Raw genomic sequence first — 27,293 nt, forward strand, 5'->3', positions numbered from 1 at the left:
TGTTGGGATCATGGGAAGAAACGATTTAGAAATGGGGGGATTCACTGCAAATGCCTCTTCCACTTGAGAAATGACCAAATGGGGTAATCAGTCAAAACAAAGTTCTTTTGTGTTTCTTCTAAAGGGATTTAGAGTACAAATTACAAGTCTTACATTACACTAATTCCCATGAGTGGCAGCTTTCACGCACAAATGGCCAAAATTTTGGAGACCTTTAAACCCACGATGGTCTAATGGTCGGCAATGTTAAACCCCAGGAAATCTATTTCCCTTTTCCCCCTTCCTTTTCAGGCAAGTAAAAGGATGCAGTAGCTTACCTGCTTAACAAGCTTGATTTGACCTGAAAAATGGGAGCCCAGGCAAGCCAAAGCGGTGGGGAAGTCTCTTTCAATTACTTCTTTCGCTTCTTTGATCTCGAGTTCTTTCTTCCAACAGACTTGTTCTCTGTTGCAGTCTCGTCATTTAACAGATGCTCGAACTCTTCAAGACTTGCAAATGGAGAAGCTGCAGAGTTCCCGATGGACTTCCGCTTCCTTTTTCTTTTGCCGGGCACATCTTCACCATCACTTCCACCGTCATCTACTCCTACATCAACTTCTTCATCACCACCATATCCATTGTGATCATCCTTTTCGTCGGCAATATCTGAAAGAATGTCCATCTCTTCATCACTGACATTACCAACCAAGTCATCGTCTTCCTCAATAGCAACATTGTCCAAATCATCGTAATCATAATCACCATTTGCCTCCAAAGAAGGATCAGCAGCGTCCAGCATGTTCTCAATCTCTTCGTTGTCACTCTCATCGTCACCAGCATATAACTCTTCAGCAGCAGCATCCTCTGCTCCTTTCTTCTTTTTCTTTTTCTTTGGCTTCTTTGAGGAACTCATTTTGTTCATATAGAACTTGTGGAAGACAAAATCTTCAGGGGGTACATCCAATTCCGCCAAGGACAAGATCTCTGACCCAATCAACTGGTGGTTCAGATCAGGCTGAAGACAGACAGAAAAAGTCAAGCAATCTCAAATCAATATGGCAGACCAAACACATGCCAAACATACTTGATTGAGGCAGAATAATCTATTCACATGCATCATAATTGCTATATTGGACTTTTACCAGCAAATTACAATGGGGGTATAAGACCATAACACAGGTCAGGTTCATTGCAAATGACCTGGAGAAATAACATCCGGAAGCTTCATAGAGAAAACAGGAAAATTTGTTGTGCAAATAACAAACCTTTTTAGCAGGCTCAATCTCGGAACCACCATGCCATGTGCTCTGCTTAGGCTTCTTCTCCATGAACTTGTCCAAGAAAGCAGTTAGTGAAAGGTCATTTAATGGGTTTCCATTGTACACTATGTTTGCCCCAGAGAGAAGGGTTCCGGCCATGGTAGCGACTGATGGGTGCACATGTGAAGCCAGTACTGTCAGCTCCCACCAGCTTACTCGATCTGCGTTGCTGTTGATACATCAAACAGAAATCAACAAAATATTTTTTATGGAAAAATAATTTTGTGATAAAAGGAATCTAAAGGATCTAGTTAGAAAATGAACCAGTGTTGCGTATACAAGCCCAAAAATGTACCAATTTTGAAGCGCACATATTCAAATGCAATACCAAGAAAGATGAAAGTACCAATAAGAAGGCTCCCTGTGCCGTGGGTCATATCCTCCCGGCAATGAAGACCTCACGTCAGACACTTGAGTTTCCTTCCTACTTTGATCAGGCATTGGTTTGGCTTCCTCAACATCCTGTAAAGCTTCTCCAACAAGCAAGTCATCTTCTTCATCTGAAACATCACTTTTGGAGTCGGAAGAAATAGAAACACCTTCATCTTGCGAGGAATCACTGTCAACACTGTTACTATCATCAATGGGGACATTTTCAGTAGCATTGTTAGGTTTATTGAACTTGGTGGTAGTTTGATCTTCGGTTTCCTCCACAATATCTTCAAAATGCTCAAGATCTTCATCAACTGACTCATTCTGAAGCAACATGTGCCTGAAGTGCAAGAGTGTAGTGTTAAATGAGTCTGAAAAGTTATGTCAAGCACGACAAGACAACACTTTGGAATGTGGCAACCCTGTTACCATAGAGGTGGCCTTGCTTTAAGGACTTCAGAGAGGAGGAAAAGACAAGCACAGGCATATTGCGGTGGCTGCTGAAGGGCAACCTGCAAAGATTTGAGCCTGTCAATATTCTGAGCGGAAATGGGACAAAGTCAATACCTTGACTGGAGTGGCATATTGCCTGCAAGTACTTTAGATCAATAATTGCTGATTTACCATTTGCTTAAAATTTTCAAAATGCTTTGAACAGGGGCAAAGAAATAATTCTGAAACATAGCAAAAAAGGCAAGAATTCATTTCATCACTAACCTGCAATAAACGCTTTGAGAAGGCTGCTACTCGCTTTAAATTAATATCATTTTTCATAGCCCTCAAGAGCAGCCCAATAAACATCTCTTCCTGAAAGGGAAAAGAAGGAAAAATAATTAGAACATTAATTGGCTTCTTGAATGCCATTCTGCTTGTGTAAAAGAAGCATAACAAAGGAATTTTAAATAAAACATGAGAATGTGACAACCATGCCTAGTGGAAAATCTATTTCGTAACTTGGAATGAGGTAACTACTAGTCTATACCTAAGGAAACAGCAGCCACATCTCAATACTAATACAATGAATGTCTTTGTATATTAGTATTAGAAAGAACAAAGATTTGAGGGAAGTTTACGTGATCCAAGCCCTCTTTTGATAGGTAATGATAAACTTATTGAACAGGAACTAAGAAAGCAATGTCCATATATGTCTGATAATACACCTATACCAGATATACAGCCACCAATCCATAAAATCAATCAAATTCAACAACTGATTCATGTATGGGTCACAACCACCAAAGGTCAAACTACACAAAACAGATTGTTCATATTGATGTACCGTACCAACTCCAGAAAGTGATCATCATTCAGCCTTTCTATTAATGGGTGCCAGTAATCACAGAAGAGAAGGGGTTTAGAATCAATAGTGAAAGCAAAAGCTTAGAGGTATGGTTCCACATGTCCAAACAGAACAGTTCTAAAAACTCTAATCTGAATCCTCTCTTGGTCGATATCGATATAAGCAAAGCATCAAAATAGTGGATGTGGCAACTCAAGCCGGAGAATGGAAAATCTTTTGCTTACTTCCATGCTAAGTTATGTTGAGGTATTCGATGTTATTGAAATCACTAGGAATAAAAAGGGTATATACTATGGAAGGCAGCTCAGATTCTTATTTGATATAGTTAGCAAGGAATTCATAAATTCTAAACAGAAACAGTACTTCCATTGTAGGCATGAAGTCCTTTGCCATGTATACTTCCAAAGCCTAAAAAGCACATGTCCCTGCAGTATATTCAAACAAATAAAACAAACAACTTGCCTTCGAAGAATTCATTGCAGCTGGAAGCAGAAGTTTCGAGTACAAGGCACGGTAAAATCGATCACTAACAATCTGATTTTTGGATGAGATCTTATCAAGAAGCATTAAGGCTTGAACTCCGACATTGAAGTTCTTCGAGTGAACCTGCAGCGTGGATGATAATTAAGAGATTCAGATTCTTATATGACCTTGAGCCATGTTAAATTCACACCTCCAGTAGCAAATTGCAACATACTATAAAAGAGAACTTCCCATACACCTAAAGCAAGCAAATTAAAAAGCAGCTCACCAGCCTGAAGAGCATTGGAGTTTGCACCTCAATAATGTCATCAGCTTCAATACTAGAAACAAAGGGAAATGCTCGATTGACTCCCTTAATGACAAGGAAAATGAACAGCAGTAAGTCTTAAATAAGTGTCCAACCAACGTTTCTTACAGCAAAGTAAAACACAACAAATAAAAAAAAAAAGTAAAATACAGCAGAATAATGTAAAAAGTGAAATATGTGTAAATCTATCATCATATGACAAAGACATACTGCCATTTATGGGCCTTTCCATATTATTACTTTTTTATAACAAGCAGCCTCATCCTTTAAGGCCATATGTTTATGGTTACCAGATCTCTCATCATAACCCTTAAAAATGGCACTAGCAGGGTTGGGCTCGCCCTGCAGAAGTACAACCACCGCAGAATGTCCATAAACAATAACCCTTCTCAAGCCAAATTCCTAAGTTTTAGGTTTCTACTTTTAAATCATAGATCTCTAAGCAATTAAAATTTAGGTAAAAACTATAGCATCCAATGAACATAAATCATCACAAAGATGTTAGAACTCATTTATATCAACCTTTAAGAGAGGTGAAACAACTTGTGAAAGATAAGAAAACATCACATGGCTGCATGTATACGTGGGCGAGTGCACCTGTGCTACTTAGGATGGTAAATATTTTTTTTATAACTGAGCAGCAACTTCAAGCATTGTTCATAGATTGCACATAGACAAGTATTTTAGGAAGCAGCAAAAGTCTGTTGGACTGACTGTCAGGAGAGCTGTTAGCAACCGTGAGTCCATTTCAACATGAGATTCTGATGACTGACTTTTCACTTTGCCATCTTTGGCAGAGCCCAAAGCTCTTCTATCCTCCTCTCTGTTTTTATCTGTCTTAAGAGCCCCGCCAGCCTCAGAAATAAGTACCTGAAAGGGAGAGTTGAGACACTTTCAGAAAGCAGCACAGCAATAATGAACTTTGTAATTGTGTTCCATAATAGGCATGTTCGGATATTGAGACGGGGTAAAAAAAATTTCACTAGATAAAAATATAGAAGTGATTGGGTATAGAGCCATACGCCCAACCATTAAAAAAAAAAAAAAACTAGCACAAGAAAGGTATGGATTCACTCAATACCTTAAACAGAGCAAAATAAACATCAATTAATCGCTTTGCCACCTTGGGTCCATCTCCTTTGTGTCTGAGACGAATTTGGCTCAAGAAGTTTACCTTCACATGAACAGAGCAAAATAAACGTCCATTAGTAAAATATCCATGGTTTACAACAAAATATTAATGACATCAATAGCCATTACAAACCCATATTTCTCAGTTTCTCCGTCTAATATCAATAGAATATCTGAATCTTAAAAAGGAGAAGATTTTCTTCTCAAGGAAATTTATAGCCTTTTAAACTTTCAAAAATGTACACATACTAAGAATCCAACATAACAGCATTCTTGATACTCCTCCTAAGTGTTATGACACGATTCGTTTACACTGCTTCCAATGACAGGATAATAATAATCGATTTATCTTCTATCATCTTAGCTAGAAATAATTATTTCTGCTCAGAATAAAGATATTGTAATCAATACACTAGCATTTATTTGCTACAGATATCTTATGGACGAGCATATAGAAATTCTTCATTCCCATTGTTCACCAACAAAGAAATTCAAAAAGTGATCCACAAAGTGGAAAACCAAGGTAATTTGTTCATGGAAACTTTAATGCAAGAAACAGTATATGACATGGCTTCTTTGAATTCAGTTAGATATGCTGTATTCAGAGCTTCAACCAAGTTTTTCCTATTATTTTTTTATTTATTTTTTGAAATACAATTACCTTAAAAACCCTTCCTGGATACAAGAACAAGAAGAGGTAAACTACTGAGATCATATCTCTGCAAATCTTTCCTCTTCTTTTTTTATTTTTTTGGAATAAGAAAATCATTTATATTACAATTGGCTTTAATATTATCTCCCCCCCCCCCCCCAAAAAAAAAAAAAAAAAAAGAAAACCACTAAAATTCATGTAGCCGACCTGGATACGTTGTTGTTGTTGAAAACCACTAAAAATTTCATTATCCTAAAGACAAAAGGCAAGGCAAAACTAGCTGTAACTGATTTAGACATACAGCATGGTATTTAGCTCGTAATCCCAGATGAGGACGAAAGAGAAAAGTATCAACTTCGTCAATCACCACAACCTGCACAAAGAGAAAGAAATAAAGCAGTAAAATTGCAATTTTCTTAGCAGAAAAACATCACCAGACAACACCTTAAACAACCTATTCCTTTCTCAGTAAGCCCTAATTGTTGGACAGCTAGCTTGCCTAGTACTACAAAATAGTTCTGATTTCTAGCTGTCCATGTTATTATTATCCCTATAACAAGTCAAAGGAGTGAATTTGATACTCTAAACAGTCCGCACCAAAATAAACAAAAGATATTTGGTTGTTAAATAAAGGACTATAAAAGATACAAATGTAGCTAAACTAGATACTTACCTTCATATTTGGATGATCAGTCAAAAGCTTCGATAAATGAAAGTCAGCATTAGAGGCAGCTTTATTTTCAGGATCCCCAAGCTGCAGTCACTTGAAAAATGAGTTTAAAGAAGTTAAAAGAGTTGACAGAAGTTCAACTCACAATGATAACATGACAATCCTATTTTCGGGCAAGACAAGTTTCAACAATGACATACTTTGTTAACTAGTGCAGAAAGTAACTTGCGCTCTTGCTCTGATTTACTCCTCAGCAACGCATACATGGTCTGTACACGCCAAAACATAAGAAAGCTCCAAAAGAACATGTTTGATCTTAAATATACAAACAGTGAGAGAAATGGAACAACACAAAATCCAAACTGTTGAACTTCAGATATACATGACAGTAAGCATGTGATTTCAAATTGAATCAAAGAATATAACGATAAGAAGTAATAAGAACTGTTCAGGCTTCCCAGCAAATAAAAAAAAACTGTTCAGGCATTTCTAATTTCAACCCAAAAGCCCTAATGGGTCAAAAAATGCAAATTAAAGGAAAGAGAAACTAATGTAAAGCAAAATATCTGAGAACTACAGTAAGAAATTGTTAAGAACCTGAATATACAGCTCCATCTAAAGAATTTACCTACCACATGTATTTTGGGCTAATCATAGATAAGATTCAAGTATCAAGACCTTTCTGAGTAAAAAGCTTTTTAAAAAAATAGCATGGAAGTCCAAATTGAAATAATTATTAGGCATCCTGTTAAATCATTTGTCTTAAAAGGAGCAGGAGGATATTGGTCAGGGATGTATTCAATATTTCAAGGGTTAGTTTCTAGAAGGTTGGTTAGTATTTTAACAGCTATTATAATGGCCGGTTTGTTACCTTGTAATGTCCGCTCCTTTTGTATTATAAATAGGGGGTCGGAGGGGTCTCATTTGAGACATTGATTTTTCTATCTTGAGCGAGAAGAGATTGAGTATGTGTTGTGTGTGAGAGAAAAGTAGTCTGGCTTTGTAATCTCAAAATTTTGTACAACTTGCGTGTATAGGGCTATGAGAGAACTGTGAGCAACACATGTAATCATCTACTGTGTTTTCAAGATAGTGGAAGAAAGGCCAAAGGCAGTCTGAATGTAGGTTCTTCATTTGGAGAACTGAACCAGGATAAAATCCCGACTTCTTGTATGTTTGTTCTGTCTTTATTCTTTTCTATATTCTGTGTTTTCTCTTTCGTGTGTGGAGTGTTTCCTATTGTTCTTGTGATTGAGAGATTGATTGTGTGAGGCGGGAGAGTGGGATTACAATTTGGTATCAGAGCAGGTGTTGTCAACTTTCAAGAAATCAAGAAACTCACGAAAAGGGAATTGATAAGGGTAGTTGATCATGGCTTCTTCTTCATCTGTCTCAAGACATGACATTGAGAAGTTTGATGGGCAAAATGACTTTGCCCTCTGGAAGATAAAGATAAGTGCTCTCCTTGGCAATCTTGGCCTTGAGGAGGCACTGGAAGGAGAATCTAAAATGCCCAAAACCTGCACGGAAGAACAGAAGAAGGATATCCTCAAGAAGGCCTACAACACGATGATTCTAAGCCTCGGAGATAAGGTTTTAAGGGAGGTGTCCAAAATGAAGACGGACACGACAATGGAGATTTGGCTCAAGCTGGAGAGTCTCTACATGACAAAGTCCCTTTCCAGTTGTCTCTACCTAAAGGACAGGTTCTTTACTTTTAAAATGCATAATAATCAAAGACTTCAAGATAACATAAATGAGTTTAATAAACTCTGTTTTGATCTTGAAAACATAGATGTCAAATACGATGATGAGGACAAGGCTTTAGTGTATGGAGCTCAATGAAGATATGACAAAAGACAGAAATACATGGAAGTCTAGAATTCATGTAGCCGACCCCACATAGTGGGATAAAAGCTGGATATATTATTGTTGTTTATCTTGAAACATGGTAGAGATGGTTTAACATTAGAGGATGTGATAGGTGCCCTAAATTCTAAGGATTTAAGGATCAAGGTGGAGGGGAAATCCTCCGCAGGGGATGTCCTAACTATAAGATATAGAAGCTTTAAGAGAGACCCTAGAGGTAGGGGAAAATTTAGGTTGAGGTCTAGGACAGGAAATAATCCTATAAGATGTTACCATTGTCATGAAGAAGGCCACATTAAGAGACATTGCCCCAAGAAAAAGGACTTTCTCAATAAGGAGAAAGCCGATGGGGGTGTAAATGTGTGTGAATTTGGGTATGACAGTGCTGATGCACTCGTAGTTTCAAAAAAAGCTGAGTCTAATGATTGGGTTATGGACTCTGATTGCTCTTACCACATGACCCCTAAGAAGCATTGGCTGCTTAATTATCAAGAAATAAATGGGAGAAAGATCTTGCTAGGCAACGACCATGAGTGTAAAGTATTATGAATTGGTGATGCAAGGCTGAAAATGCATGATGGATCATATAGAACCCTTATTGCAGTGAGGCATGTTCTAGAACTCGAGAAATTTAGGTGGTATTCTCTTCATGTTTTAGTTTTGAGTTTTGAATTCATTTTCAATTTTGTGTTTTGAGTATCTGTTTTGAGATTTTTGAAAACACGTTCTTTTTATTATTTTGAAAAACTGTTTCTTAAAATAGAAAACTAGAAAACGCGTTTTCTTTGAAATTTTGAAAAAACTTATTTTATGATATGTTATTCAATGAATTTAATTGTTAAATAACAAAATTAACTCTTTTTAATAAAATTCTACTATTAAAATAAAATAATAAATTTGATTAATAAATTACTGACATACATCTTAACAATAATTTATATTAAATTATACACTTAATAATATACTATATGTTATCTTATATTTTTAATTATAATATAGATATACTACATTTTTTAAATTTTAAATAAATATATAATTTTATTTTCAAAATTTAATAATATATATATATATTTTTTTCCCTTCTATTAAGATTAGGAGCTCTTTAGATACTCAATCAATACTTTATTTGCCAATTCACTCACCACGTTTCACCCGAAATCAATCAATAACATAAAATATAGATTGTAAAATACAAGAACATTATTTAACAATGAAAGGAATGAAAGAGATACAACCAAACCAACACAAGAGGCGCACAATGTATCCAAGTTCAGGCCGCAATCACAACTCTACATCCAACCACAAGTCCCAAGAGAAATCCACTAGAAATCCAGAGAAAACAGTTTACAAGAACCCTATCCTCTATCACACGAGTACACTGCCACACAAAGAGATTACAAAGAACTCTTCTTCTCACAAAGCCTTTCTTCTCTTTACAGCAATCTCACTCGCATTCAGAGACCAAAATGAATGATAGTTTGTGATATATTCGACTGCCTTGCCAACGTCTTCTATTTATAGACTGTAGGAGGCATTATTTACAAAGTCTTTTAATTTAGCCTACACAAAGACTAAACTAACCCTTATAATAAAACATCTAAGTTAACTTCTCTCTAACTTAGAATTTCCAGTCGCATTTATTCACTTAAGGGATCTACTGTCTTCTTAATCTTCTAGACAGATTCCTCAATGCAAAAACCCAACATCTTCATTTATTTTTTTCCTTTTCTTTTTTCTTCTCCATTGGCGCCCTGCATCTTCTCCGTCGCCAAAGACCACTACCGGTCAAAGATTCACACGATCAGAGTCTACCATTAGAAACTCCAAGCCAAAGGGGTTAACATACACAAAAATGGGCCAGATTTAACGGTTGGATTTTCGTAGATCTAATTTTTAATTTTCAGCCACAAATGAAAAACGCACTGCCAGTTGCCACTAGCCACCGTGGCCGGTGGTTTTTGGCGATTAAAGGCAACCACTCGACACCCAAGGGCCCATCGACCAACATAACCAAAAACTAGCAAGATCTAACAGCCAAATCTCCTTAGATCTAAGCTCAAACATTCGACCCACCCGCCTATATACGCATTCCTAGTCGCCACCAGCTATCGTGGTTGGTGGTTTCCGACGATCAGAGGCAACCACCAACACCCAATGGCCCATCGACCAATGTAACCAAAAACCAGCAAGAGAAGGAAGAGAAGAGAGGAGACAAAACCAGCAAGATCGAACGCCGGGGGGCGGTTGACGGCAGCTTGCGGCGGTGATGGTGGAGGCAGGCGAGGTCGACAACGACTTGTGGCGGTGATGAAGATGGCGGGCACGATCGACAATCGAGGCTTGAGAAGGAAGGGAATAGAGGAGAGATAGAGAGAAGAGATGAGAGAGAGACGAGAGATCTGGGAGATTGGGGGGAGGGGGGGGGGGGGGCTGTGTTTTTCGCATTTTGGGTGTTTCAGTGTGTTTTGGCTAAAAACACCTAAAACATTTGTTGTTTTGGGTTTCTTTCACAATTTTTTTTCTTGTTTTCGAAAATGCATTTTTGAAAATAGCAAAGTAAATGCATTTTCAATGTTTTGGAAAAGTGGAAACTCAAAATGAGCTTAAAACAACAAAGAGAACACAACCTTAATTTCTCTTGGTAAGTTGTATAGGAATGGCCTTAAATTTAAGAGCGAGGGTGCAGTATTGAAAATATCAAAGGGATCCCTAGTATGCATGAAGGCAGTGCTGTAGAATGGCATATACCTTCTGCAAGCAACCACCTTGAGTGGTGAAGTTGCAGTGGCAAGCAACAATGTCCAAAAAAGGCAAGGTTGTGGCATCTACAGATGTCACACATAAGCGAGCAAGGGCTCAAGGAACTTGCCAAGCAAGGTATTTTAGGGCATGGTCAAGTTACCGGACTAAGTAAATGTGAGTCCTGTATCTATGGCAAAGTTGCCAAAGTAAAGTTTAGCAAGATAGCCATTCATTCATCTAAATCACCTCTAGATTATATTCACTCGAATTTGTGGGGGCTAGCTCAAACCCTAACCCATGGTGGCTCTGAATATTTCTTATCAATCATTGATGATTACTCTAGAATGTTATGGGTTTATGTCTCAGAAACAAAGGATCATACCTTTGAGGTGTTTAGGGCATGGAAAAAGATGGTAGAGAACCAAAAGGGTAGGTCTATCAAAACCATAAGAACTGATAATGGGCTTGAATTCTACAATAGGGAGTTCAACCAAATGTGCAAGGATAGTGGGATTGTTAGACACTTGACTGCCCTGGGTAACCCTAAACAAAATGGGTTGGCCGAAAGAATGAATAGGACCCTATTGGAAAGGGTAAAATGCATGCTCTTCCATGCAAATATGCCCAAGTCATTCTAGGGAGAGGCAGTTTCAACTGTAGCCCATGTGATAAACAAGTCACCATCAGTTGCCATTGAATTTCAAACCCCTTATGAAAGATGGATAGTGCATAAGCCAAGTCTAAGTCACCTTAGGGTATTTGGATGCTTAGCTATTGAAGTTTGCACTCAGGTCATCAAATCAAAATTAAAGGCATAGAAGAAACTGGAGGACTGTATGTTTTGTTTTATGTTTTGTTTTATGTTTTAATGTTGTAACGGTAACCAACCATGTAACAGTTAGTACCGGTCTTTTTTTTTTCCTCGGTTATTTCCTTGTAAATGTCGCCTCTATCTTCTATAAATAGAGGGCCGACCTATGTTTTTTAAAGGTCTTCTTATCGTGTACAAGTGAGAGAAAAACCTAGAGTTGTTTTAGACTTTGTAATCTCGGATAGGATAGCTTATGAGAAAGAGGGTTGTGCGATTGTACCGATTGTATCTTTTTGTGAGATAGTGGACTGTGTTGTCTTCCTTAGTCTGGACGTAGGACCATTGATTTATTCATGGTTTGAACTAGGATATGTTTTTTTTGGCCTCCTATACATTCTGTTTTTTTTTTTTTTTTTGCGTATTAGAGTGTGAGATTGTTGTAAGAAAGGCGATTCATCACTCAACATTAGCCTATGCTCATGTGAAACAAGGCAAGTTGAAAGCTAGGGCCAAGAAATGCTTATTCATAGGATACCCCACTAGTGTAAAAGGCTACAAATTATGGAACCTTGAACTAGAAGGGCCGAGAACAATAGTCACAAGAGATGTGACATTTGATGAAGGTTCTACCATGAAAACAAGAAATAAGGAAACCCAGCCAGACTTAGGGAAAAATGCTAAGTCATAGATGTGGAAATTAAAGGAGTAGTATTTGAAAACACCTAAGAAATATCTGAAGAGAATTAGGACCAGGACTTAACTCAATATGAAGAGAGTGAAGAAGGTGGTGATGCAAACTCCAGCCTAGGAGATCAGCCAGACACATCTAGATACAGTGTGGCTAGGGACAAGCAGCAAAGGAGCCGAAGCCCTCTCTAGAGATATGGTTTCTCAGACTTGTTGGCATATGCACTATCAAGTGCATGTGCATCAGAAAGTGTAGGAGATGAACCCCTCACCCGTGAAGAGGTAGTGGCCTTTAAAGAATTAGGAAAGTGGATAGAAGCTATGAAGTCAGAAATTGCATCCTTAAGGAAGAACTAGACCTGAGATTTGGTTGATAAGCCAAAAGGATAGCGTATAGTGGGCTGTAAATGGCTTTACAAAATAAAGGAAGGTGCTGGAGATAACCTTAAATCTAAGAATAAGGCTAGGTTGATTGCTAAGGGCTTTACCTAAGTTCAAGGAATAGATTGCAATGAAGTTTTCGCACCTGTTGTAAGACATACCTCAATCAAAGTGCTGTTGGCCATCACTACTCACTTAAACCTAAAATTGGAGCAAATGGATGTAACAACTTTCCTTCATGGAAACTTAGACGAGAGAATTATAATGGATCAACCTAAAGGCTTTGAGTCTAGAGGAAAGGTGTGTTTGCTTAAGAAATCCCTTTATGGGCTTAAGCAATCTCCAAGACAATGGTATAGAAAATTTAATACTGTTATGATGAAACAAGGGTATTCCTATGATTGTTGTGTTTACTTTAAACATATCTCACCTAACATCTCAATCTACTTACTTCTCTACGTTGATGACATGCTCATAACAAGTCAATCTGAGCAAGAGATTCAGCAATTAAAGTTGAGACTAAAATTTGAATTTGAGATGAAGGAACTAGGTGAAGCAAAGAAAATTCTAGGGATAGGAATCTCTAGAAGCAAACAACAAAGGAAAATTTATCTATGTCAAAAATCCTATCTAGAAAAGTTGATATCTAGGTTTGGAATGACAAATACAATGAATGTGCCATTTGCCTCTCATTTTAAGTTGTCCTCGGATCAATTTCCCAAGGATGAAGAGAGTATGAAGGAAATGGAAAATATTCCATTCTTGAATGTTGTGGGAAGCTTAATGCATAGTATGATGTGTACTTGGCTTGACTTAGTTTATGCAATGAGTGTTGTAAGTCGGTTTATGGCAAACCCAGGTAAAACCCACTAGAATGTTGTAAAATGGGTATTTAAGTATCTAAAGGGCTCATATAATACTGTTTTGTCTTATGGTGGAGTAAACATAGGAGAACCTGCTAGCATCATAGGGTTCTCGAATGCAGATTATGCTGTTGATTTAGACAAGAGGAGATCCACAATTGGGTATGTATTTAAGTTGTGGAACTCAACAATCAGTTGAAAATCAAGCCTCCAATATGTGGTGGCTTTATCTACAACCGAAGTTGAATACATAGCTGTATCGAAAGCTATAAAAGAAGCTATGTGGCTTAAGGGTCTAGTTAGCGAGCTCCTAGGGTCAGATGTGAAAGCCACTTTGATATGTGATAGTCAAAGTGCCATACATTTGTCAAAGAACTAGGCTCACCATGAAAGGACTAAGCATATAGACATTAGGCTCCACTTCATTAGGGAAATAATTGAAAAACAAGATGTTATACTAACCAAAGTTTCAGGTGAAGAGAATACAGCTGACATGTTTACAAAAGTTGTACCTATCACAAAGCTAAAGCATTGCATGAAGATATTGCAAGTAATTCAAGATGCTGAGTAAAGAAGAGCATGGCAATATGGGAGGGTGCAGGTAGCAATTCTGAGGAAGCCTAATCTAACTCAAATGGGTGAAGAATTTGTTAAATCATTTGTCTTAGATTAGTTAAAAGGCTCAGGAAGATATTGGTTAGGGATGTATTCGATATTTCAAGGGTTAGTTTCTAGAAGGTTGGTTAGTATTGTAACGGCTATTATAACGACTGGTTTGTTACCTTGTAATGTCCGCTCCTTATGTATTATAAATAGGGGGTTGAAGGGGTCTCATTTGAGACATTGATTTTTCTATCTTGAGCGGGAAGAGATTGAGTATGTGTTGTGTGTGAGAGAAAAGTAGTATGGCTTTGTAGTCTCAAAATTCTGTACAACCTGCGTGTATAGGGCTGTGAGAGAACTGTGAGCAACACATGTAATCATCTACTGTGTTTTCAAGATAGTGGAAGAAAGGCCAAAGGCAGTCTGAACGTAGGTTCTTCATTTGGAGACCTGAACCAGGATAAAATCCCTACTTCTTGTGTGTGTTTGTTTTGTTTTTATTCTTTTCTATATTTTGTGTTTTCTCTTTCGTGTGTGGAGTGTTTCCTACTATTCTTGCGGATTGAGAGATTGATTGTGGGAACCGGAGGATTGGGATTACGCATCCGTCCACAAAAAAAATAGAAATGCAAGGCATGAGATATAAATAGATCGCTGACCTTCAGTGCTTTGTCTTTCAATATAGGTAGCATATCTCTAGATGCTTCCTCAAGTGCAACAATAAAGCGTTCATACCTGCAGTAGCCAATTACATTCATGCATGAAAGGGCTTAATCTTATACGACGGAACCCACAATCCAGTTTCATATTGCACATTCACATGAATGACAACAAATCAAGGATTACTCCACCATCATTTCTGAAGTATAGCTTCATAAAGCAACCAATTACAAAGGTTGGACATCTGACACCTAACTACAGGTTAAGAAGTAAAAACAAATAAACAGATTTGGAAATACCTACGGTACTTTATTATCAAGAGAAGAAGGGTCCAGAAATACCTCTGCTTTAAACATTCCTCCCAATGCCAAAATAGTAGTAAAGAGTAACCATCTTTTGTCTCAGGAAGATAATTTAAAGGCCGCTGGAAAAGGGTCTTCAATTTGCAATCAGGCAATAGACTGGCAAGAAAAAAGTAGCTGCAGTGAATTCCTGGATCAACGATATGTACAACTTTAGATCTAAGAGAAAACCAGGTTCCTACTACTGCAAATCTACCCGTGTGCAAACCAAAGAATCACAGATCAGAGAATGTCTGATGCTGCCAGACATCATGTTGGACACCTACCTGCTTCAAACACTTGCTATATGTATTGGACACCCATCAAATGTATTCTACGGTACTTTAACTATCCTTTTGGACACTGGGGGGTTGCCTATGCCCATGAGGGATAGGGAGTCACCACTTGAACAAATTAAAGCCACATGTTTTGAATTTAAGTTATATTGGATATCCATCATAAAATCCTTCAAGCCTTTTAATTTCGACACCATCATTTGTTTGATACTACAAACAACAATATCATATCGTATGCTATCATTTTTAGTTTTTACAACCCAATACCTGGAAGTTATGCACATTATTGTGTTAATATGCATATTATACCAATGAAACATAATGCAACTGTTAGAATCCCAAAAATCTCTCCCAGAATTTCTATTCTAAATTTGTAAATAGCTTTAGTTTAGGGAACTATCTCTTTGATTTGATTTTCTAATTTGATACTTTCCTTGTATTTAGATCTCTGTCTATATTTAGAATAGATTTTCTTCTATATATTGTACAGCTCTTTTGTTAATGAAATACAAAGAATTCCCAGAAATCCTTCAGCAACCTTAAAGATGATAGCTTGGAATTTGGTGACCGAATAAGGAAAAAATGACTTTCCACCTATAATTTTCTCCTTTCAGGGGTTTCATTTTAATTATTATAAAACCATCACTTCCAATTTCTTAATAAATGAAGCATATAAAACAAAATATTGATATCATTCTTTTTGTAATTACTTTCCCTTATAAATAAATTTTCAATATTTTCACAGTTGCAAATAGAAGTATGCGTATTCATGTGTTGTCTAACGCATATTCTTTTTACTCTCTTTTTCTGTTGATTTAGACTTACTGGTTTAGGCAAATTTAGATGATCTAATCTCTCTCAAATATTCTTCTCAGTTCTCACACTCTCGGATCAACAGAAATAAATGTTAATGGAAACAGAAATTAAAGAATTCACAATACAAGACATAAATCAGAAAAACAAACCACAAGAAACCGATTTTATCCTGGTTCGGATTGCAAGTGTTGCAACCCTACATCCAGCAGTCAAACACCCCTCGAGCAGCTTTCTTTATTCAGTATGAACAATCAGTACACAGCTAGTTCCCTTTCTTCTATTCCCGAGTACATCAAGCCTTTGCTCCCCAAGATTACAAAGCTATCTCTCAAACACTAGCCTCTCTCTCTCGGAACAAACATTACTTGTTACAACAGAAAAATGAGGACCCTCTTTTCTCGGCTACCCCTTGCCCTCTATTTATAATAATGGGTGGACATCCCAATATAACCGACTGGGATTAGATAATTACAGTTTTAACCCCCTGAACATTTCGGTATTATTTCTAACTGTCTATTTAACCTTAGCCGACATAAGCCTCCACTGTCTTCACTGATCTTCTAGGATAACTTGAAGCAAACATATCAACATTTTCAAAAAAAAATTACCATGTTGACCAGTCCATATCAGACTGCATCCATGACACTTATCATATTTTTTTCTATTTCAATGACTATTCTAACTACAACACTACCAAGTTAATTTTGTACTCAAATAGCAGCAACTCGGAATTCTCTTTAAAACAGATTCACAAATGGACACTTCTTAGGGGTTGCTGTGCCTGGGTTGCCAGTCTGACACGTTGACACACCATTGAACATGTATGAGGTGTTTGATACTTTTTAAATTCTTTTTAAAGGACATGGATGGGAACACACATAGGACATGTGTGTCCCCTTTGAGGACACTTTCAAAAACACAAAAAGAAAATTCCCCTTTTCCGCATTTTCATCACAAGACTCTTCAGTTTTCATACTTTTCATGCTTACCATCCTCTTTGTCTTTGAACATCAACTGGCTTTTGTCATGCTTGTATCCTCTTCAGTTTGCATTTATTTATTTCCTAGCTCTAGTCTTTATTTTCTATGAATCATAAATACTTATTTTGGACCTTATGATGTATCTGAAATGTGTATTCATTAATTGTGAGTTGGTTGCTAATTAGATTGAAAGTTATTCATTTGAAATTTTGAATTAAGAATTTTAAATGCATATTTATGAGTTTGGAATATAGTTTTGATATTTTATTATACAATTGGAAATATAAAAATTTATTTTATTAATTAACATATCCCAACCAACTCCGCCTAGGGATCTTATCCACTGCCGGTCCCAATCTCGGATAAAGAAGGAGGGTTGTGTTAGGTAGCCGACAGCCAACGTAAAACTTAGTCGGATCCAAAACATGAATTCTAGACAAATTATGAAAAATCGTTTGGGCGTGGGCGTAACCTTTCATAGCGACGCGCTATACCGCCCGCGTGTAGTGTCAAGTGAGCTAAGGCTACTACATCGGCGCCCGGATGTAGTGACAAATGAGCAAGGGATCCTCGCATTTGCTTGGACGGATGTGGGTAAAGAAGCTAGTCCAAAATCAAAATCAAAATCAAAAACAAAATCAAATTCAAAGTCAAGGCCAAAACCAAAATCAAATTCAAAGTCAAGGCCAAAAACAAAATCATAGATTAAGGATTGGGTCATAGAACATAGGAACATTAACAAGCAAAGCTATGGAAGTGGTAGATGTGATGATTAGGAGAAAAATTAATATTATGTGCCTTCAAGAGACGAGATGGGAAGGGAAAAAAGCAAAAATTTTATCAGAAACTGGATATAAAATATGGTACACAGGAAATGATCAAGCAAAAAATAAAGTGGGGATTATTATGGATAAAAGCTTAGTAAATGAGGTAGTGGATATAAAGAGAATAGGGGATAGGATTATTATGGTGAATGTTAGTCTAGAAAGAATGACCATGAATATCTTTAGTACATATGCACCACAAGCGGGGTTAGGTGATGAGATAAAAAGCAAAATTTGGGAGGACTTAAAGGGACTCATACAAATGATACCAAGAGAAGAGAAAGTGATTATAGGAGGTGACTTAAATGGGCATGTGGGTAGAGACGGAAACGACTATAGAGAGGTACATGGAGGGTATAGATTCGAGAAAATTAATAATGAGGGTAAGTCTATTCTAGATTTTGCTATGGCATATGGGCTCATCATAACCAATACTAGGTTCAAAAAAGGGGACGAACACTTAATCACATATAAAAATATCACATCAAGCACCCAAATAGATTACTTCATCATGAGAGAAGAGGATCGGTTATGTTGTAGGGATTATAAGGTGATACCGGGAGAGTGTTTGACTACTCAACATAAACTTCTAGTACTAGACATCCAAGTAAGAAATTGGAAGAGAAAAAATCACATAAAACAAAATCCAAGAATCAGGTGGTGGGATTTAAAAGGGGAGAAACAACTAATCTTCAAAGAAAAATTAAGGGTAGAAGGGAATGAAATGGAGAAGGACAGATAAACCAAATGTGGAAAGAAATGGCTAACGCCCTGAGAAGCATAGCAAAGGTAGTCCTTGGAGAGACAAATGATAGAGCCCCTAACCTTAAGGAGTCTTGGTGGTGGAATGAAGAGGTACAGTTGAAAATTAAAAATAAGAAAACTTGCTATAAGACTGTATATCAATGCAACAATGAAAAAAATCAAAAAAATTATAAAGAAGCAAAAAAGGCAGCAAAAAGAGCTGTTAGTGAAGCAAGGTCAAAAGCATATGAGAATCTATATAAACGACTTGAAACAAAAGATGGAGAAAGGGATATATATAAATTAACTAAAGTAAGAGAAAGAAAAACACGGGATTTAAATCAAGTGAAATGCATAAAAGATGAAAATCAAAATGTATTAGTGAATGAAAGAGCAATTAAGGAGAGATGGAATGAGTATTTCACAAAATTATTCAACGATGTGGCGACACAAGAGTTAGGTTGGGACATCTTAGTAACTCTGAAGAGAACACGAGCTATACATTTTATTGACGCATAAGTTCAAATGAAATAAGGCAAGCATTAAAAAAGATGAAAAATCATAAGGCATGGAAATGCATAGAAGCATGGAAATGCATGGGAGAAGAGGGCATCTCTTGGCTAACACAATTATTTAACGCAATCATTAAATCAAAAAAGATGCCAAATGAGTGGAGGAGGAGTACTTTGGTTCCTATATACAAGAACAAAGGAGATGTTCAAAATTGTGAAAATTACAGAGGAATTAAGTTAATGAGCCATACCATGAAATTTTGGGAGAGAGTAATAGAGCAGAGACTCAGAAAAGAAACAAAGGTCTCGGAAAATCAGTTTGGTTTCATGCCTGGTAGGTCAACAATGGAAGCTATATACCTACTGAGACGCCTAATGGAAAGGTATTGGGATCATCAAAAGGACCTACATATAGTGTTGATAGATCTAGAAAAGGCCTATGATAGGGTCCCTAGAGAAGTATTATGGAGAGTTTTAGAGAAGAAATGAGTCAAAATAGCCTATATACAAGCCTTTAAAGACATGTATCACGATACAGAGACAAGGATCAAAACATGCGGAGAGGATACTGAACCGTTTACAACTACAATAGGACTGCATCAAGGTTCTGCACTAAGCCCATACCTATTTGCTCTAGTAATGGATGAACTCACTAAAGATATTCAAACAGATATACCATAGTGTATGCTATTTGCAGACGACATAGTGTTAGTGGATGAAACAAAAGAAGGCATGAACACTAAGCTTGAGTTGTGGAGAAACAATTTAGAATTTAAGGGATTTAAATTAGGTAGAAAGAAAACAGAATATATGGAATGTAAAATTAGTAAGAATGCAAGAGTGGATGATGTTATAATAAAATTGGAAGACCAAATCTTACAAAGAAAAGACCATTTTCGATATTTGGGATCAGTGATTCAAAAAGATGGAGAAATTCACGAGAATGTCGCACATAGAATTAAGGCAGGTTGGCTAAAATGGAGAAATGCTTCGGGGGTGTTATGTGATGGTAAAATCCCATTAAAACTGAAAGAAAAATTCTATAGAACAACTATAAGACCAGTCTTGATGTATGGCTCAGAATGTTGGGTAGTCAAATACCAGCATGAGCAAAAGACGAGTATAGCGGAGATGAGAATATTAAGATGGATGTGCGGCCATACAAGAAAAGATAAAATTATAAATGAAGTTATTCGTAATAAGGTAGGAGTAGTGCCAATCGAGGAGAAAATGAGAGAGACTAGACTAAGATGGTTTGGTCATGTGAGAAGAAGACCAAGAGACGCTCCTGTGAGGAGAGTTGATGAAATGGAACAATTAGTAAAAAAAGAGGTAGAGGCAAATCCAAGAAGACTTTGGGAGAAACATTAAAGTTTGATATGAAGTGTATAGATCTAAATGAAGATATGACAAAAGACAGAAATACATGGAAGTCTAGAATTCATATAGCTGACTCCACATAGTGGGATAAAGACTGGATATGTTGTAGTTGTAATTAACATATCCCAACCATGTTTGTGCTTCAGAGATTCATATTTTCCCACATCCACATTTTTGGAATAAGGAGGAAATTCGCTAAACAAATATGTCTTAAAAATGTTCTCCAAGTTTTAGTTACTTTTATAAATACCATATTTGGTTGTATATAACCTAGTGAACTCCATTTACCATAGTATTAATGGACCATAATTCACATATCATTTACTGATTTTGTGACCTTTGCTAGTGATTGGAGAAAAACCAAGGTAGATCTAGTTGATGGAAAATCCAATATTATTCTATCAGCATTAGGCACATTCACACCTAGAGGAATAAGCATGAGATAAGAGAATATAAAAGTTATGAGTTAAGCAAAACACTAAAAAGCATAAAAGAGCTAGTCAGGGAACCTTGAAATAAAGAGTTCTTTTAGTGCTTCAAAGCCTGTTAGCGCATGGCGCTTTCCCACTTTTGATGTCACCATTCCTGCAATACATGGTTTATTGCATTAACAGAAAAAACTGGGACAGGATGCTGTAAACCATCCATAATACAACAGAATTGGCAGTAACTGATGGCCAAAAAAAGTAAAATCAGAATATTTTATTAAAAAAATAACCATGAACACAGATGTAAAGTTATCTTGGCATCAACTGCCTAAAACAATATCTAGAAGGTAGAATGAATTGATCCCCCAAAAACTTTAACCAACTTGTACCTTCCAAGATGACTTTGTGTACTTAGTTCTCCAATAAGATGTAATTAGAAAATATTACTAACATGTACCATTACTTGCATTTTTGTTGAATAGAGAAAACTTAAAAAAGTTTTGGACAAATCAAGAACTTAGTTGTAACACTAGCATGCAAAGAAAATTCCAAAAGGGCCAAATTTTGGTACAGTTCAACAAGAAGTAAATATTTATTAAATATAAATTTTGTAAATAACTAATTTAAATTAATCCACATAGTTTTCATGATTCAAATTGACAAAAAGACCTTCCTTGACCAAACTAACATAAACAAGATGCAGAAAGCTGATGACCACCTACTCCGCTATTCACATCTGGTCCATCAGTGCACGTGAAACTCACCATAGCCATCCTTACCCCTCCCTCACTATGCTCAAACCTCCACAACCTCCCACAAAAAAAAAAAAAAAAAAAAATGAACCAACACAAATTAACAAATACTACAAATGTCAAGCAAGGAGCACTGTAATGTAGCAGGACCTACTCCACTTCGCCTAATCATTCTAGTTTCAGTTAGTTACACAGAAAAATTCTCTAGTATAATCCAGTATCAATTAACACCATCAATTAAAAAAATTACAAATTAATCCCCTCAATTAGGACAACACAAATGTGGTTTAACATTGTTAACAAAAAAAAAATGAAAGCCTGTTTTTAGCATTAACTAGTAACAATTCAAAATGGAAAGAAGGATAGCTTCCAGTTGCATGTCACATTCTTAATTTTTTAAACAATAAAGGGAAAATTTCCCTGGAAGGGCATTTTTTTTCTAAAAAGCATTTTTTTTTTTTCCTTTTTTGCTTTTTGGTCATGAGCAGGTCAAATGATAACATTTTTAAATGAACACCTAAAGGAAGGGGTAAACAGATGCAAATTCAATCATATAGATTCATTACTGAGGACCTCAGTGTAATTAACCCATCTGTTGCGAAAACGGCCTCTTCTTGCTCTATTTTTACAGAGCCAAAATTATTTCATTGGACTTCAGAAACCTATTAAACATCCTTATTAAGTTAAAACCATGGTCCAATGCTAGTAACTCCCAGCATTCTCTTCAACTTTTAAACAGACGCAGGACAGCTAGAACAAAACCCAGAATCATCATATAAAAAATGACAGTTACTACAAATTGAGAATTTAATGGGGGCAATTAACAGCATCGAATTGCCCACATCGTATGAAATGCTTAGGGTAAAACGAAAAATACCTAAGAGTGCATCAAGTGATCTGATATTAGCAATTGGATTCTCCCCAACCATGACTGAAAACGCAGACACCTTGTCTGCCGCCGTCCCCGACCTCTGTGTGGCGACCAGCATTTTGACGTCGCCGCTCTGGCCTCTGGATGATTCGTAGTCCAGCGAATACTGCGCCAACAACCTCTCAGCCAGCTCCTTCTTCTTCGCAACCAATTTCTTCCACTCCTCAACGTCCCGAAACTCAACCTTCTTCTGCGCTTCGCTTGCTATCACTCTCCCTTCCAACTCGGTCGCGTCCACGTACCACACCCCCAGGGAGCTCGCCTTCACGAGCGGCATCTTCGGCAGGTTCCTGAACTTATCAAAACCCCTCGAATTATCAACCGGTTGAAAAGCCCTAGCTTGTTTCGGCAGTCCTTTACTGCTGGCGATGCTACTAACTTTTTCTTTCTGTCTCTCTTTTGCAGGCCCATCGGACTTGGCCGGCGGCTTGATAGGGCCTGTTTTGCGGAAGTCGGAGTCGTCGAAGCCGGAGACGGCACCGGCACCGGCACCGGAGGTAGAGGAGAGACCGATTGAGGAAGCGAACGATGCAACATCGGATTTCAAAAGCTCTAGGTCTTCTGCTTCGGCGGTGCGTTCGGATTTCTTGGATTTTGAAATCGCCATTGTTTCATGCCAATCAATGTCTGAGCTTCACAAGAAGGGCCTCTCTCTCTGAAACTACTAGTAGGGTTTTAGGTAATTCGCGGGTCGCGGCGATGTTGTTTCGGGCAACCGGGGCGAATGATAAAAATATGGGCCTCAAAGTTTGGCTTGGAGGAGGCCCATGACCTTAACTATTAAATGGGTCCAAAAGTGGGCAAATCCTATGAACAGAGGGGCCCAACTGTAACTGTAAAAAAAATATTATTAGGGACCACACGATAGCTAGGGATGAGTATTTGAGCCTTTTGAAACTAAAATTTGAGATAATTCATTGATTTTTATTATCTAAAATTAATTAAAATTTGTTCTAAAACTAAAATCATTAAATTTTTATTTGATAACTTGCTCAGTAATTGAAGGATCCAATATTGGGCCCATTATTCTTAATTTAAGCCCAATGGGCTTTTGAGTTGATGGGGATATTCTCGAATAGCAGGGGTAGTTTGGTCAGAAAAGAACCTAGGGTTTTTACATACTAGAGGTGCTATAAATTCCTTTCGTCGCAGGCTTGGAGAGCCCATTTTGCGCTGAAGAGGAGCACCGAGAAGCCAAAGCGAAGCGCTAGGGTTTCGGAAGAAGCTGCGACGATGGCGACTGGAACTGCGAGGACTCTGACGACGAAGGAGGCCGATATCCAGATGATGTTGGCCGCCGAAGTCCATCTCGGCACCAAGAACTGCGACTTCCAGATGGAACGCTACGTCTTCAAGCGCCGCAACGACGGTTCTTTTCCTTCCTCCCTCCTTCTATTCTCGAACAACCTTCAGCACTCGTGTGTAATTGATGTATCCATGAGTGCGATTTCACTGCGTGTTTTTTCGTTTTTATGAGGATTCAAGCGAATTCCGTGTTTCGGTACTAAGTGATGGTAGATCCGGGGCAGAAGGATGTTGAGTTAGGGAATACGGTCTTTGGTTTGAGTCTCTGGAATGAATGTGTTTTTAGGCCACGAGATCATCTATTTGGTATTTGGACAAGTACTTGGAAACTATGTTCCTGAAATCGCTATTTTATTTTTGTTTACGAAATAGAGCAATTACAGAATAATTCATTTAGTTCACTAGTCAGGAATTAGTTAATGTAATATTGTTCCGTTTATAAGTTGGCTGTTTCTATTGGTTTCTTAGCAAGGCTTCTGATGCATATTTGACATTGAATCAAAATGGCGGCGTTTGAGGAAATAAGTATGCCGTGTCTAAGTTCAGTTTGATTATTCAGTAAGTTTGTGTCTTTGTGTTCCACTAAAGTTGGGGGTCGTCTAGAAAATTTTGATTCAATCGAATTGGATCTTCCATCACTCAAGGTAGTGCTATATGAAGACTTTTTTTTTTTTTTTTTTTTTTTTGAGGGGGGGGGTGGGGGAGTACTACCCTAACTTCAAATAAGGCAATTGAATCTGAGGGGGCATGTCATCTATTTTCTCAGATTATTTGTTTTCGTTTTGATGCTCAGGAATTTACATAATTAACCTTGGGAAAACATGGGAGAAGCTTCAGATGGCTGCCAGACTTATTGTTGCTATTGAGAACCCCCAAGACATAATTGTCCAGTCTGCTAGGCCCTATGGTCAGCGAGCAGTCTTGAAGTTTGCACAGTACACTGGTGCTCATGCAATTGCTGGTCGTCATACACCCGGAACATTTACTAATCAGCTCCAGACTTCATTCAGTGAGCCTCGTCTTTTGATCCTCACTGACCCGAGAACTGATCACCAGGTTAATGCTTTTTGCCTTTCCTTTGATGTTGGATTGATTAATAATTGGAGTTGACATTGTAGGATTATGGTCAGTGCACTTGGTCAACATCTACTTAAAGAAAGAGTAAACTTGTTTTCAATATTCTTTTATGTTTCAGCAATTTTAAGTCCTCCAACCTTAACTGTTTGCAGCCTATTAAAGAAGCTGCTCTGGGAAATATTCCAACCATTGCTTTCTGTGACACTGACTCCCCAATGCGGTATGTTGATATTGGCATCCCTGCTAATAACAAGGGGAAGCACAGCATTGGCTGTCTGTTCTGGCTGCTTGCAAGGATGGTTCTGCAAATGCGCAACACAATTCCGCAAGGACATAAATGGGACGTGATGGTAAATAGTGTTTGAAACATATACTGATGTTGAATTCCTCAAATTATTCTTCCTTGTTGGTGGAGAAAGAAAAGATTTAAGGGGGTTGCTGCTAGAAGCATTTCAGTTTGTTGATCTTGTTACGTTCCCTGCCCTGTTTTCCTTCCCATTTGCAGGTTGATTTATTTTTCTACCTGCCCTGTTTTCCTTCCCATTTGCAGGTTGATTTATTTTTCTACCGGGAGCCTGAGGAAACAAAGGCACAAGAAGAAGAGGAGGCACCTGCTGTCCCAGATTATGGAGATTTTAGCACAGCTCCATTAGGTGGTATCGGCGATCAATGGGGTAGCCAAATTACAGAAGCCCAGTGGGCTAGTGATGCAGTTGCCCCTCCTGCCATTCCTGCAGTTCCAACTGCCACTGGTTGGACTTCAGATGCAGGTGGAGGTTACTCTCTGGTTTTAGCTTTTATTGATTGTGTTCTCTTTAGTGTCTGTTTACCCCTAGTTGCCTATCTTAACCCAATGCAAAGTACTATTACGGTCAGTTTGTTGCTAGTGAGGTTTGTTGTGCTGGAGTCTTTCCCAACTAAATTCTCAATTTGGGACTTGACTTGTAGTCTTGTACCATTCTTCATTTTCATACATCCTCATCATGTTTGCTGTAGGGTTAACTTGGTACATGCTCATTTTATTCTTTTACAACTATGTTGATTTTTTTAAAAATTCATTTAGCAAAACACCGGTTACTCCAATCTCAGTTCTCCCTATCTATGCTGTTACATCAGTTTCTCTAATTTTGGTTGGACTGCATTTTAAAACTGCAGGGCCAGTTCCTGCTGATGGTTGGGATGCCGCAGCTCCTCCTCCAGTTCCCGGGCCAGTGCCAGTGCCCGTGCCCGTGCCCCCGCCAGAAGCTGGTGGATTGGGTGGTGGTTGGGAATGAGCGTAGCTAAGAACTTTTACTTCAGCTTTGTTCTAAACTATTTTAGGATTTATGTTATTTTCTGGTTGCTTATAATTTTGTCATTGGTTCAAGGGATTTTTTTGAAAGTTTTTGTTGTAGTTCATGAGTAAGCCCTATAAAATTTCGAGATATGTATGATTGTGCTTTGTTTTGTCATGCTAGAATTTTGTCTTTTTGATGGTTTCCAGTCTTATACTGGCTGAGCTTGTTTTACTGCTACTACCAGATGGGTTATTTCCTAGTTCTATCTCCACACTCAAACCACCTGAATTGGTTTGGATGCTTTAGTTAAGTCTTGTTGGAGCCTACTTTCACCCAAGTTGCCTGAACTTGGGAGTCTAGCTTTGTGAACACCTAACAGACTGCGCTTTGTCATTATGATATTTTGTCCTGCACATATTTTGAATATTCAGGATGCCTTCTAATCCTTTTGTTTTGGCATTTCGTTTTTTTATTGGGTCGATGGGGAACCCGGAGCGCATAGGGTATCCAAATGAGGCTATTCTGTTGTTTCCTGGAAGGGTATACTGGGTTCCTGCATAATCCATACACGGGCTGTTCAGGCTAGATGTAGGGTTGTGCCTGCATAACTATTTACAGGGGCACTCAATCAAATTTGGACATTTGGCCTTGTATTAATCTGGAGTGAAATCTATTGCGAGAGTCCTTGATAGCATAAAAAATCTCTATCCTATTGAGGACTGGAGACTGTATAATCAGGAAACAACCAAACTAGGGGAAGCTACTCACAAAATTGGAACACTGGGCCTCATGGGGACAAAA

General features: G+C 37.7%; 2 protein-coding genes across 3 annotated transcripts; one reads left to right on the top strand and one right to left on the bottom strand.

The window, feature by feature from the left end:
* Nucleotides 1-24: 24 nt before the first annotated feature.
* Nucleotides 25-23,512, bottom strand: LOC127794556 (protein SLOW WALKER 2). 2 transcript variants are annotated; one of them, XM_052325736.1, is made up of 16 exons: nt 22,780-23,512; nt 21,232-21,307; nt 15,171-15,290; nt 14,829-14,904; nt 6,414-6,482; nt 6,217-6,297; nt 5,845-5,916; nt 4,842-4,934; nt 4,475-4,630; nt 3,722-3,805; nt 3,429-3,576; nt 2,388-2,473; nt 2,100-2,182; nt 1,645-2,010; nt 1,245-1,467; nt 25-994 (listed from the first exon to the last, which is right to left on the bottom strand). In XM_052325736.1, the coding sequence occupies exons 1-16, from the start codon at nt 23,438-23,440 to the stop codon at nt 392-394; spliced, it is 2,997 nt and encodes a 998-aa protein (XP_052181696.1). In that variant the 5' UTR covers nt 23,441-23,512; the 3' UTR covers nt 25-391. The 2 variants fall into 2 exon arrangements, with proteins under 2 accessions (XP_052181696.1, XP_052181697.1); XM_052325737.1 differs by having other exon boundaries at nt 2,388-2,477; nt 3,433-3,576; nt 22,780-23,511.
* Nucleotides 23,513-23,982: 470 nt separating this feature from the next.
* On the top strand, nt 23,983-26,666 carry LOC127794558 (40S ribosomal protein SA). The gene is made up of 5 exons (XM_052325739.1): nt 23,983-24,202; nt 24,932-25,194; nt 25,368-25,565; nt 25,766-25,985; nt 26,371-26,666. The coding sequence occupies exons 1-5, from the start codon at nt 24,067-24,069 to the stop codon at nt 26,487-26,489; spliced, it is 936 nt and encodes a 311-aa protein (XP_052181699.1). The 5' UTR covers nt 23,983-24,066; the 3' UTR covers nt 26,490-26,666.
* The last annotated feature ends 627 nt before the right edge of the window (nt 26,667-27,293 follow it).

The sequence above is a fragment of the Diospyros lotus genome, chromosome 2 (genome assembly GCF_014633365.1).
Source record: "Diospyros lotus cultivar Yz01 chromosome 2, ASM1463336v1, whole genome shotgun sequence".
Lineage (NCBI taxonomy): Eukaryota > Viridiplantae > Streptophyta > Magnoliopsida > Ericales > Ebenaceae > Diospyros > Diospyros lotus.

Bases quoted from the DNA above. Each gene is read 5' to 3' on its own strand.
- LOC127794556 (XM_052325736.1), bottom strand. From the start codon at position 23,440: ATGGCGATTTCAAAATCCAAGAAATCCGAACGCACCGCCGAAGCAGAA. The intron at 6,483-14,828 runs GTCAGCGATCTA...TGGCGTGTACAG, and splicing joins TGAAAGACAAAGCACTGAAG to ACCATGTATGCGTTGCTGAG. The intron at 3,577-3,721 runs GTGAGCTGCTTT...TCCACGCTGCAG, and splicing joins CTCCAATGCTCTTCAGGCTG to GTTCACTCGAAGAACTTCAA.
- LOC127794558 (XM_052325739.1), top strand. From the start codon at position 24,067: ATGGCGACTGGAACTGCGAGGACTCTGACGACGAAGGAGGCCGATATC. The intron at 24,203-24,931 runs GTTCTTTTCCTT...TTTGATGCTCAG, and splicing joins CTTCAAGCGCCGCAACGACG to GAATTTACATAATTAACCTT. The intron at 25,195-25,367 runs GTTAATGCTTTT...AACTGTTTGCAG, and splicing joins ACCCGAGAACTGATCACCAG to CCTATTAAAGAAGCTGCTCT.